Genomic DNA, 13,853 nt, shown 5'->3' with positions numbered 1-13,853 from the left:
GGAGTCCAGAGAGAGAGAGAGGCACAGAAACTGGATTCGCATCTGGAATCAACCAACCCTCACCACGGCCTCAACTCTTGTTTACGAATCGTGTTCACGAGCCTGCTTTACAAGAAGTCTTGTTTACAAATCTTGCTTGCGTCCATTGATTAGCACTGAACGGTAGCGGCGTTCGAGCTGTCGTCGCCGTGAGTATCCACGGCAGCGATGGTGCTCGCCGTGTCTCCTGAGACCACATGGTAGGAGGAGCCCATTGAGGCTCCGAGGCAAGGCAGGGGGGGGGGCACCTGGAAGGGTAACGCGGAGGTGCAGGAAACAGGTCCCGTGAATTCCAGCGCGCAGAAAAGAACAAATTGTGCCATGCGGAACTTAAGCTTGCCCCTCTCGCAGCGTGCTAATGCACACGCGCCGCGATTTGATTGACGCAGGTATAAACCTTGCACGGGGTGTCCGCGTGTGCGTGTGTGTCCGCGTGTGTATGTGTCTGTGTGTGTGTCCGCGTGTGTGCATCCGCGTCTGCAAGCACCTATGAAGGCCGGCACGGCACACGTGGGTGCTCGCTAGCAGCACTTGCCCCAACAATCTGTTAAGGCTATACGGGGATCTTTGTCTTTGTGTACATGCGCATCTGCTTGCATGTGTATTTGTGCATGAACGTGTGAGTGTGGGGAGCGGTGGTGTAGTGGTTAGGGCGCCGTGCTACGAACCCGGCGTCCCGAGTTTGATTCCTGCTCACGGCCAACACCAGTGACGATTATCTGAATCTGCTTCTGGGCCTCCTCTAGGTCGACTCGGCCTCACATGAGTACCTGGTGCAGTGTGTAAACATCGCCACCGGGAAGACAAAGGCGGTCGGGCGTGGTGCTGGCCACCCACCCCCTCGTGTGCCGTGCCGGCCGTCATAGCTGCTACTCGCCAGCTGCACTTGCCCCAAAAGTCTGTTAAAGGCTATACGGGGGATCTTTGTCCTTGTGCGTGATCGTAAGGCGATGCTGAGCTGCCCGCCTGCAAGCCCCACGCGCGTAACCGGCGCTCGATTGGGAGCCGTCATTCCAGCCGAGGCTTCAGTGACTCTGAATGAACGAATGGGACCAGCATAGTCATCTCATCCCCACCACCACCACCGCCATCCAACTCCCTCCCGAGTCAAAGACAACGATCCCCCATATCGCCAAAATAGAGTGTTAGGGAAAGTGCTGTTCGCAAAGACCTGTGAAGGCTGGAATGGCACACTAGGGGCTGTGTGGCCAGCACCACGCCCGACCGTCTTCGTCTCTCCAGTGGCGATGTTTACACGTCATACCAGGTACTCATTATGAGGTACATACACAACAACAACAACGGCCATCGCCACTAGGTGGCAGGTGACATCACCACGGTGCTTGTGCAAGTCTATGTGCACTTTGAGGCCACGCGAAGTGTCGAAAGGGTGCTCGCAGGAGGTCACGGGATAGACCCAGGTGCCATGGGTTGACTGACTGAGAAGACTGGCAAAAGACAAAGATCCCCCGTATTGCCTGAACAGTCTGTTGGGGCAAGTGCTGTGAGCGAGCACCTATGAAGGCCGGCACGGCACACGAGGGGGTGGGTGGCCAACACCGTGTTCACGCATATATATACACACACCGGCAATCTTCCATCGCCACGTTTTTTTCCCGTGCCCGGAGAAATTCGAGAGAATCTTGTAGCGCGCTTTCTGAGTTCGTCATCAGGGCCTCTCTCTGGCAGCCTTGGGGTAACAAAACAAATGCGCAGACTTCCACGCCTCCCACGCCCCACGTCTCTCTCCCTCTCTCTCTCGACACAATTCATTGCTCGATTGTTTCTTTGCACGTCATCCACGTCTTTAATTTATCATGCGGAGGGAGAGTTACGGAAAGAAAGGGCGAATTGCCTCCCAATGTATGCCGTTACTTGTTCTAGCACTGCCCGTGCCTTTTCCGTGGGACACACGGCCGGGATGCGGGGGACGTCACCGCGCAAGTGTGCATGGTGACGTCACTACCGCGCACTTTCCCGCGCACCAGGCAGGAAGACAGCCAGCCAGCAAAACTTTTTTTTCTTCCTGCTATCGTATACGATACGATTCTGCACAACGACCGCTGATGGCTCTGTCGCGTGACGTCCCGTGGCGGGAAAAGAATCATGCCGCAGCCGTGGCCCTCGGTGTGCAGAGCTGTGAAAAGAGCTTCGTAGACTCACCGGATTCCTCCAGTATAGATACATATTCTGATTCTGTCCAACCAACACGGTTAACAGAGCCCATACCATGCTGATGATCAGTAATACAAATGAATCCAGTACTAACATTCGTGATGCAGGCGAGTAGAGCCACTGCACTGATGAGGAGTCTTAATGAGGATTAATATCGCACCACCATGCAGAGCATCAGAGCTACACGGCACTGACGATCTCTAATGTAGACGAAACTGGGCCACGTTAAATGAAGTGAACAGAAATCCGGCCATTGGAACTCCTTCCGCGGATTTCTCGACGCGGCTTCCGCGTATTTCTACGAGGTTATCGCAACGTGGACAGACGGTGATGATGCCCCCCCCCCTCACGCCAGCAACATTCCCCCCCTCCAGACTTTGGTGCCCCCAACCCCCCACACATATTGGGTGTTCGGCAGAGACGGGGCCTCTCGCTCACCCGATCGCCCGCCCGCATCCTCGTCCACCATCTGATAGGCGCTGCTCTGCCTCCACGCACAGCCGCCTTTGCCAAAACAAGAGCCGCAGACTCGGCACGGTCGGCTGGTCGCCGCATAAACCTGTACCCCCGCCACCACCACCACCGCCGCCACCACCACCACCACCGCCACCACCACGGCGGCGCTCGCGCCGGGCTCCAGTTACTCGGCGGCGCGACGCTCGGAACTCGGGAGGGGGGGAGGGGGGGGGGCGGTTTTCACTCTCCTCTCGCAATTTTGCTTCACTGGCCCGGTGCCTCTCGCTTGACACGACCATTATGAGTCTCCTGAGATGGACAGAGAGAGAAGAGAGAGAGAAAGAGAGAGCACGCCTGTCTCCAGCCAGGGCTCGAGTCGAGGATTCTCAGAGCCACTGATGGATCGGTGGCACTGACACGGCTGCCGCTATGGACACCCTGAGAGAGACGGAGAGAGAGAGAGATTAAAGAGATGCGGCCAAAGCTTAGTCTCTCGCGGGTACATTGACTAGGTCCATGAGAGTGCTGTTTACCGTGGGAGTCCAGTTTACCATGGGAGTGCAGTTTACCGTGGGAGTCCAGTTTACCATGGGAGTGCAGTTTACCGTGGGAGTCCAGTTTAACATGGGAGTGCAGTTTAACATGAGAGTCCAGTTTAACATGGGAGTGCAGTTTACCATGGGAGTGCAGTTTAACATGGGAGTGCAGTTTACCATGGGAGTGCAGTTTAACATGGGAGTGCAGTTTAACATGGGAGTGCAGTTTACCATGGGAGTCCAGTTTAACATGGGAGTGCAGTTTAACATGAGAGTCCAGTTTAACATGGGAGTGCAGTTTACCATGGGAGTGCAGTTTAACATGGGAGTGCAGTTTACCATGGGAGTGCAGTTTAACATGGGAGTCCAGTTTAACATGGGAGTGCAGTTTACCATGGGAGTGCAGTTTAACATGGGAGTGCAGTTTAACATGGGAGTGCAGTTTAACATGGGAGTGCAGTTTACCATGGGAGTGCAGTTTAACATGGGAGTGCAGTTTACCATGGGAGTGCAGTTTAACATGGGAGTGCAGTTTACCATGGGAGTGCAGTTTAACATGGGAGTGCAGTTTACCATGGGAGTCCAGTTTAACATGGGAGTGCAGTTTAACATGAGAGTCCAGTTTAACATGGGAGTGCAGTTTACCATGGGAGTGCAGTTTAACATGGGAGTGCAGTTTACCATGGGAGTGCAGTTTAACATGGGAGTCCAGTTTAACATGGGAGTGCAGTTTACCATGGGAGTGCAGTTTAACATGGGAGTGCAGTTTAACATGGGAGTGCAGTTTAACATGGGAGTGCAGTTTACCATGGGAGTGCAGTTTAACATGGGAGTGCAGTTTACCATGGGAGTGCAGTTTAACATGGGAGTGCAGTTTACCATGGGAGTGCAGTTTAACATGGGAGTGCAGTTTAACATGGGAGTGCAGTTTACCATGGGAGTCCAGTTTAACATGGGAGTGCAGTTTAACATGAGAGTGCAGTTTACCATGGGAGTGCAGTTTAACATGGGAGTGCAGTTTACCATGGGAGTGCAGTTTAACATGGGAGTCCAGTTTAACATGGGAGTGCAGTTTACCATGGGAGTGCAGTTTAACATGGGAGTGCAGTTTAACATGGGAGTGCAGTTTAACATGGGAGTGCAGTTTACCATGGGAGTGCAGTTTAACATGGGAGTGCAGTTTACCATGGGAGTGCAGTTTAACATGGGAGTGCAGTTTAACATGGGAGTGCAGTTTAACATGGGAGTGCAGTTTACCATGGGAGTGCAGTTTACCATGGGAGTGCAGTTTAACATGGGAGTGCAGTTTACCATGGGAGTGCAGTTTAACATGGGAGTGCAGTTTACCATGGGAGTGCAGTTTAACATGGGAGTGCAGTTTACCATGGGAGTCCAGTTGCCGACCCCTGGGCGAAGGCTATAGGCCGTTATTAACCCACTGAGAGAGGGAGAGAGAAAAAAACCCAGTCCTCGGGCTCGAACCCAGGATTTCTATCTCTCAAACACAGCCATTATGAACTAAAAAACCCAGTCCTAGGAAGAGATACACGGGGAGAGACGCACGGGGAGAGATACACGGGAAGAGACGCACGGGGAGAGACGCACGGGGAGAGACGCACGGAAGAGAAAGATGCACGGAGAGATTCACGGGAGAGAAAAAATGCACGGAGGGACACACACGAAGGAGAGAGACGCGTGGGAGCAACACAGGGAGAGAGAGATGCATAGGTGAGACGTCGGGGGAGAGACGCACGGGAGAGACATGAGGTGTGTGTGTGGGGGGGGGGGGTGTTTATGGCGGCGAGGGTTTTTGGGGGATTTGAGGCGCGGTGCCCGAAGCGGCCCGGCTCGCCTCGCGCCGCCAAAGTGTGCCGGGATTTCGCGTCCCGGCCACCCGATCGGCGTGTGAACACAATCCGGGTTCGTGGCCTCGGCCAAATCCATTTCCGTTTTTTTTTCTCTCTCTCGGTTTTTTTTCTTTCCGTTTCGCCCGTCACCTCCCTAACCCTGCCGCCGCTGCCTCCACCACACCCAGGATTTAGGTGCATCCGAAGTGGTGACCGGGTGGGGGGTGGGGGGGGTTCATAATGGCCGAGTTGGAGTTACTGAGTCGGCACCGACAAGATCCTGGGTTCAAGCCCTTGGGAGCCGTGTTACTCAGCAGTACAGGGGGCTCATGATGTACGTATGTTGAATTTCTTTCGCACCGTACGTAGCTGATCGGAGGTAGCCATGTCGGAGTCACTGAACCCACTGGGTTGTGGGTCCCCTCCGGTTTTTCCCCCAACGTTTAGAATCAACGCGCGCTTTTTTTTTTTTGCTGCTGTTTATTTCCACGTGATGAAAAGCCACTTCGTTGAGCTATCATTTGCGTGTGGCCAGGTCGCTTCTGAAAAAGAGCTACATAGCTCAGTGGGTCTTACCTAGTAAAATATATATTTTTTAATATATATAGTTTAGTTGAATATAAGGACTGATAATAATGCAATTTATAACGCGCGCAAATTTGCGGACGTAACGGCCGCAACTCAGAGGCGCGGAGCCAAGCTCAGAGTCGCTCGAAAGCACGTGGTTATAGAGGTGAGTTCTTAAGTGTCTCTTGAAGGAGGCGATTGAGGTGATGCTGCGAATGTGCAGAGGGATGATAGCGTTCCAGACTGTTGGGGCTGCCACCTTTCATTGAGCCTGAAGTCTCATGGGGATTCACAATGGCCGTGTCGACCTGTGTGTGTGTGCGCGCGGGTGCATTAGAAGGATGTGCAAGTCGTGTTTCATGCACGGTGCTACGAAGCCGGTGGTGACATAAGTTCGCTTCCAGGCCACGGTGTACATCGGTGGCAGGTCGTGTAGCATAGGTCAACTCGGCTTCAAGCGAGTATAGTACCTGGTGGAGCATAGGAAAACAAATATCAGCCAACTTTGTTGGCGAAAATCTAAACCGGTGCTGGGCTCCTCCGAGGTCGACCCAACCTCAAATGATTACCTGGTGGAGCTAAGGAAAAAAAACACATCGGCACTGGGGAGACAAAGGCGGCCAGGCGTGGTTCCAGCCCGCACCACTTTCCCTGTCGCTGTTCGTACGCAGCACTTGCCCCCCCCTCCGCTGCTTTTCAACAGTCTCGTGCGTAAGGCTACATGGGGGACCTTTGTCTTTGTGTTGTTGCAGAATCGCTGGAGCACTGGGAGCGGCTGACGGTGGCCGATGCGCTGGAGCCGGTGCAGTTCGAGGACGCGGAGAAGATCGTGGTCCAGGGAGACCCCGGCGACGACTTCTTCCTCATCACCGAGGTGCCGATTATGTCCCCCCCGGGGACTGAGAGAAAGGAGATAGAGGGCGAGAGGCAAGGAGAGAGGCAGGGAGAGAGGCAGGGAGAGAGAGAGAGAGCGAGGGAAAGACCCAGATCTAGGGCCCGTCCACAGAGAGGTTGTGGGGCTCGGGGCAAATCTAAACTAAAACTTAACTATTTTTAATTTGGCCAGGTAAGGCCCACTGAGCTAAAGAGCTGTTTTTCAGAAGCGACCTGGCCACATGCGATGATAGCTCAACGAAGTGGCTTATCATCTGGACATTTACAGCGGCCAAATCCTCTTGAACGTGTCGATGTTGATCATAAATGTGGAGGGAAAAGCTGGATAGAAATTCACGCAACCACGGGGAGAGAGAGAGAGAAAGCCACGCAAACTCCAAATATACAGCAGGTGTCAGGGTCAGAATGGAAACCATGACTTCCTGCATACCAGGTGAGATAACATCTCACACCATGTGGATCCCCCCCCCCCGCCGACGCCTTCAAACTAAACTGGTGGTATTACATCTGACGCCGCGACGTTGAAGCGCGGGATGCCCCTCAAAGCGCGGGGCACGGGGCAGTCGCCCCCCCCCCCCCCCAATTCGCCATAGCTTAGCGGTGGCTCTGCCCGGACCCCAGGGTTTGAGCCCAGGTTGTCATCTCGAGCGGTGTGCCTCCGAACCGGCCATGATGAGCCCCCAGTGGGTGACCGATTGGGAGTTTGTTTCGAATCGGATGTGTGGGGATCTTTGGCCCCAGCGAAGTGGGGTGAGGGTGGTAGTGGGTGGGTGGGTGGGGGTGGTTGTGGGTAAGGGGGGGGGTAGGTGGGGGGCGGGGTGGATTGGGTTCAGGGGGGAGGTGGAGGAGGGACGTGGAAGAAGAAAGAGTTCCCTTCTTCGCTGCCCACGACTGTAAATTCTCTACGATGGAGGAGGATGAGGGAGGGGCGGGGGCAGGATGGGGATGTCGGGTGGGGGGTGATGGTCATGGAGGAACACGGGGGGAGGGGGGGGGACATGGGAATCCATGCTGCTCCTCCTGCTTGTGGGGAACAAAGGTGGCTTTGCAGAAGAAGACTTGCTGCGGATTGTGTGTCTTATTGGTGTGCATTTGTGTGTGTACCTGTGTGTGCGTGCGTGTACCTGTGTGTGCATGTGTGTACATGTGTGTATGTACCTGTGTGTATGTACCTGTGTGTGCGTGTGTATACCTGTGAATCAGTGTGTGTGTGTGTATGTACCTGTGTGTGTACCTATGTGTGCGTGTGTGTACCTGTGTGTGTATGTACCTGTGTGTGCGTGTGTGTATCTGTGAATCAGTGTGTGTGGGTGTGTATCTGTGTGTGGATGTACCTGTGTGTGCGTGTATGTACCTGTGTGTGCGTGTGTGTACCTGTGAATCAGTGTGTGTCGGTGTGTACCTGTGTGTATGTACCTGTGTGTGTCGGTCTGTCCGTCTGCTACAGCAGAGGTGTAGGGAATTCCAAAAAGACCTACATCTCTGCTTTATTGACCTGGTCAAGGCCTATGATACCATCAGTAGGACTGGGCTCTGGGTTGTTCTTCGTGCTTTCGGAGTCCCTGACCCTCTGCTCATGATCATTAAGGACCTTCATGATGGTGAGCGGGCCCGGGTAAAACTACGTGGCCGGGAGTCGGAGCCTTTCCCTGTACACCTTGGGGTGCGACAGGGATGTCCTCTGGCTCCCACATTATTTAACATCTATTTCGACTGCGTAGTTCGTGAAGCCTTCAATAGCTGTACCGGGGGAATTTCCATTTGGTACAGATATAATGGGAGGCTGATCGACGCCCAGGTGCGATCAAGGGATGGCTCCCTATTGGTCAACCACGTTATGTATGCCGATGATTTGGTAATAGCTGCTCATTCAGAAGAGGAGTTGGAGACGCTGCTGCTGAGACTGGAGCATGCCACTAAGAGGTGGGGCCTTACCATCAGCCCCACCAAAACTAAGCACCTGCCTGGGTATTTTGTACCATCGGACACTCCACCCCCACAACTCCCAATTGGTGATGGGGCAGTTGTGGAGAGAGTGGAGAGTTTCCCATACCTGGGCAGTGTGCTTATGACCGGCTCCAGTTTATCAGCAGAGGTCTCACTCCGAATCAGTCGAGCGGCAATATCTTTTCATCGGTTGCGTAACACTGTGTCGAAGCTACCTGGTCTGTCGCTCCGCACGAAGCTTCAGGTCTTCTCGGCCACGGTCATTCCCTCCCTTCTCTACGCTTGCGAAACGTGGACCCCCCTAGTGGAGCATCTTCGCCGGTTGGAAACATTTAGGCTGGCCTGCCTACGATCCATTCTGGGTTTAACCAGGCTGGATTGTGTGAGGAGCTCACAAGTCCTTGAAAGATCTGGGCAAAGTCCCATCAGTGAGCTCCTCCGGCAGGCAAGGCTGCGTTGGCTGGGTCATGTAGCCCGCATGCCCAGCCACCGCATGCCTAAACAGCTTTGGTTCGGCCGGATCGAGGGGGCTAAACGGGCGCGGCACGGGCTAGAGAAGAGATGGAGTGATGTGGTACAGGAGGATGTGGAGCTGAGTGGACTTGCCGATGACTGGTACCAGCGGTGTCAAGATCGGCCTCAGTGGAGGAGGCTCGTGAAGGACGCTACTGGGCAGTTGGAGGCAGTCGCCCTCCAACAACAACGGAGGGCGGAGGAGCAACGCTCACAACAACGAGCGGAGCGCCGGGTGGCTAAAGCACAGCAAGTTGGTACAGTAGGGGGCACAGGTGGTGCATCAGCCAGTTATCACGGTCATCTTGGTCAGTCGACCCGTGGCACCTGGGTCTGCCCCGTGACCTCCTGCCAGCAGGCGTTCGACACTTCACGTGGCCTCAAGGTGCACATGGCCTGGCACAAGCGTCGTGGTGACGTCACCGCCACTTAGTGGCGAATGGCGGTTGTTGTTGTTGTTGTTGTGTCGGTGTGTACCTGTGAATCAGTGTGTGTTGGTGTGTACCTGTGTGTGTATGTACCTGTGTGTATGTACCTGTGTGTGCGTGTACCTGTGAATCAGTGTGTGTCGGTGTGTACCTGTGTGTCTGTACCTGTGTGTGCGTGTACCTGTGAATCAGTGTGTCGGTGTGTACCTGTGTGTGTATGTACCTGTGTGTGCGTGTGTGTACCTGTAAATCAGTGTGTGTTGGTGTGTACCTGTGTGTGTATATACCTGTGTGTGCGTGTGTGTACTTGTGAATCAGTGTGTGTTGGTGTGTACCTGTGTGTGTATGTACCTGTGTGTGCGTGTGTGTACCTGTAAATCAGTGTGTGTTGGAGTGTACCTGTGTGTGTATGTACCTGTGTGTGCGTGTGTGTACCTGTGAATCAGTGTGTGTTGGTGTGTACCTGTGTATGTATGCACCTGTGTATGTATGCACCTGTGTGTGTGTGTATGTACCTGTGTGTGCGTGTGTGTACCTGTGAATCAGTGTGTCGGTGTGTACCTGTGTGTGTATGTACCTGTGTGTGTATGTACCTGTGTGTGCGTGTGTGTACCTGTGTGTACATGTGTCGGGGTGTACCTGTGTGTGTATGCACCTGTGTGTGCGTGTGTGTACCTGTGAATCGGTGTGTGTTGGTGTGTACCGGGGTGTCAGGGGAGCGGTAGTGCGGCAGTTAGCGCGGCGACCCGAGTTCGATTCCCGCTCACGGCGAACACCAGTGACGATTATCTGAACCGGTCCTGGGCCTCCTCTTGGTCGACTCAGTGTTAAATGAGTACCTGGTGCAGTGTGTAAACATCGCGACTAGGGAGACAAAGGCGGCCGGGTGTGGTGCTGGCCACCCAGCTCCATGCATGCTGTTCCGGCCTTCATAGGTGCTCACTAACAGCACTTGCCCCAATAGTTTGTTAAGGCTATCCGGGGGATCTTTGCCTTTGTATGTATGTGGGGTGAAGCACACTGCGCCAAGAACCCAGCGATGTCTGAGCCAATCCTGGGCCTGCACTAGGTCGACTCAGCCTTAAATTAGTACCTGGTGCATTATGTAAATATCAGCACTGGGGAGACAAAGTGAGCCGGGCGTGTTGCTGTGTAGACCTTAACACAGACACACACACACCTATACACACCTACACACACACCTACACACACACACCTACACACACACACCTACACACACACCTACACACACACCGACAAACACACCGACAAACACACCGATGCTCACACAATGAAACATACACACACATCCACATTGACACACACATTCACACACAGACACAATCAGAAACAAAGATCACCCATATAGCCTGTAGGGGCAAGTGCTGTTAGCGAGTAGCACCTATGAAGGCCAGCACGGCACACGAGGGGTGGGTGGCCAGCATCACGGCCGGCCACCATTGACTCCCCAGGTGCAGATGTTTATACGCCGCGCCAGGCACTCATTTGAGGCTGAGTCAACCTAGGGGAGGCCCACGACGGGTTCGCCGATGTTGACCGTGAGCAGGAACCAAAGTCGAGCTGGCGGGTTTGTCGCGCAGAGCGCTAACCACTGCACTGCCACTACAAAGGCAACGACACACGCACAAAGAGACATACACACACACACAACACTCAGGGCACAGCCGCTGTATATTTTGGATCTGAGGTCAAAACAGAGCTCAGCGTTGATTCCGCTGTGAGGCAACCGTGAAGCGTTGTGTTGATACAAACACGACTCTGCACTCAAGGACGTGTGTGTGTGTGATGTGTTTTCACTCTTCGGTTTCTGTACTATATATTTTATTATGTTTTCAAGTTTGAGCACTGTATCCGCTCTTGTCAAAACTACAAGATAAAGTTCCATCGTCGTGATCGTCGCCGTTGTTATGATCGACGTCATCGCGATCGTGCAGATTAGCGCCGCAATAATTACCATCGTCCTCGCAATCGTCATCATCGTCACTGTCACTGTGAACTTAGATGATGATGATGAGACTACTGCGTTGGTTTTCTCACGGTAGCGCTGGTTCATTACATTCGCAATTATTATTACCATTATTATTATTATTTTATCGTTACGATTGTCTCTCTGGGAAAGTCTCTCCGAGTTTCAGGGCTCTTTTTCACGGAGGCGCCTGCCAAGGCGGTAGAGTGGCGCGACTTTGCCACGCGCGTGTGTAACCCAAATTAGATTTATTTTACGGGTACATTTTTCGGCATCGGGATATTACTTGGCCACTACCGGTTACATTGTACGTACGTTTGTATGTTTTTTGTTTTGTTTTGTTATGGGAGTAAAACCCGGAAAACCCGGAGGAAACTCGTGCAGAAAAATGGACACACACGCAAACTCCACAGCGAGAGGTTCCCGCGTCAGGGATCAAACCCAGGCCCGTGCTGCCACTTGCGCCGCTTTGGCCAACACGACAACGGCCCCACTGTCACTGCCAGTGTTGGTAGCCATCCCCTCCACCCCCCCCCCCAACTTGGCCGTGAATCTCAACGCCAGGTCTGCTCGGGGTTCCGCGTGCCCGGCGACAGCACCACCACCACTCACCTCCCCCGGAGTAATGCGTTCGCATCGGCACTGTCTCTTCATTTGATTTATATGGTGCCCTAAGCAAGGCGCTGAGCAGAGAATTATCAATTTGACATTGTACATACAGTACATATGTACGTTGAACTACTTTTGCCCGGCGTGTAGCCACCAGCCATGCAAACCGGGGGGTGTGTGGGGGACGTCGTGAAAGCAGTTCTAAAGAAACGAGTTTCAGTTTTAAGGTGCGTAGACGGTGTGGTGAGGTGAGATGAGGCGATGAAAGGGGACGACGGTGCGCGGTGAGTGGTGACGATTGCGCTGAAGTCAACGACGATGACAGCGAGACAGCGAGCGGTTGACGACGAAAGCGAGTGCGATGGGTGGTGCGTATGGGGTGGTTGGGCCAGAGGGATGGACGATGGGGTTGTCACTGACGGCGATGGCAGGAGGGGGGAAGGTCGGTGAGCTTTAGTGCACCGCGTTGAAAATCCGCGAAGTCTGCATTCGGTACTTGGGCGGCTGTACCGTCGAGGTACGTTGGAGCGCTGCCTTCCACCCCGCTTCGTCTCTTATATTTCTGACAGTGATTCATTGAAAAATGTTCTCCCCCCGCCAACATCCGATACTCGAATAAAATATATATCTCAGTGTTTCATAAGTTTGGCGTGCTGCAGTCGTCACTGGCCGTTGTGTTTGCGGCTTATGCAACACGAATCTTGGTGGGTCTCAAGACAAAGGTCCCCCGCGTAGCCTCAACAGAATTTTTGGGACAAGTGCTGTTGGCGAAAAGCACCTGTGAAGGCCGGCACGGCACACGAGGGGGTGGGTGGCCAGCAACCACGCCCGGCCGCCTTTGTCACTCTAGTGGCGATGTTTACTACACCGGGTACTCATTTGAGGCTTAGTCGACCTAGGGGGAGGCCCAGCACCGGTGCGGATTAATCGTCACCGGTGTTGTCGGTGACCGTGATCAGGAATCGAACATCGGGTCGTGGGGTCACATTGAGCTCCCGTCTCGCAGTGCGTGGTCGAAATGGGTTTGCCACGCACGCTCTCGACCCGACACGGGATACGGCCCACGCGCTCAACAATAAAGACAGAAACTCGCGCGCACTCAATGCCCCCAACCCCACTGCAATCGACCCTCCACCCGCCCACCCCACCCACACCCATCCACCCTTCATCTCGCCACATCAAAGGCCCCCATTGTGATGGTGATGCTGATGATGGTGGTGGTTGGAGGTGAGTTGATGGCGCTGCTATTCCGGTCACTCAAACCACGACGCTATTTTCATTCCGATCACCTCCTACACCGGACCTCCTCTCAACGCCCAACCACTGGCAATAAAAGTTGGGCGCGGGTCGGAGTGGGAAGGGTCGAGGTGGGGGGGCGCTGTTTGATGGTTGATGGGGGGGTAGGGGTATTAATTGGAATTTCAATTGGTCGGCTTTCATCTGGTTAATTTGCGCCGGGATTGTGTTTGAGCAATGGAGCAGGGCGGCAGGAAGTGCGTGTAAGTGTCTGTGTGTGTGTCTGTGTGTGTGTCTGTGTGTGTGTCTGTGTGCGTGTAAGTGTCTGTGTGTGTGTGTCTGTGTGTGTGTCTGTGTGCGTGTAAGTGTCTGTGTGTGTTTGTGTGTGTGTCTGTGTGCGTGTAAGTGTCTCTGTGTGTGTCTGTGTGTGTCTGTGTGTGTGTCTGTGTGCGTGTAAGTGTCTCTGTGTGTGTGTCTGTGTGCGTGTAAGTGTCTGTGTGTGTGTCTGTGTGCGTGTAAGTGTCTGTGTGTGTGTCTGTGTGCGTGGAAGTGCCTGGGTGCGTGGAAGTGTCTGTGTGTGTATGTGTGCGTGTAAGTGTCTCTGTGTGTGTCTGTGTGC

The 13,853-nt window shown here is 53.8% G+C and overlaps 1 protein-coding gene across 1 annotated transcript in view; it reads left to right on the top strand.

Moving 5' to 3' along the window:
* LOC144932731 (cAMP-dependent protein kinase type I-beta regulatory subunit-like) overlaps positions 1-13,853 on the top strand; it is a 94,684-nt gene that overhangs the window by 61,716 nt on the left and 19,115 nt on the right. Inside the window, exon 8 of the mRNA XM_078857119.1 lies at positions 6,373-6,494. Within this exon, the coding sequence (XP_078713245.1) occupies positions 6,373-6,494 (122 nt within the window). The remainder of the gene's footprint in view (positions 1-6,372; positions 6,495-13,853) is intronic.

The sequence above is a fragment of the Lampetra fluviatilis genome, chromosome 5 (genome assembly GCF_964198595.1).
Source record: "Lampetra fluviatilis chromosome 5, kcLamFluv1.1, whole genome shotgun sequence".
Lineage (NCBI taxonomy): Eukaryota > Metazoa > Chordata > Hyperoartia > Petromyzontiformes > Petromyzontidae > Lampetra > Lampetra fluviatilis.
This window is presented reverse-complemented; position numbering and strand designations above follow the sequence as displayed.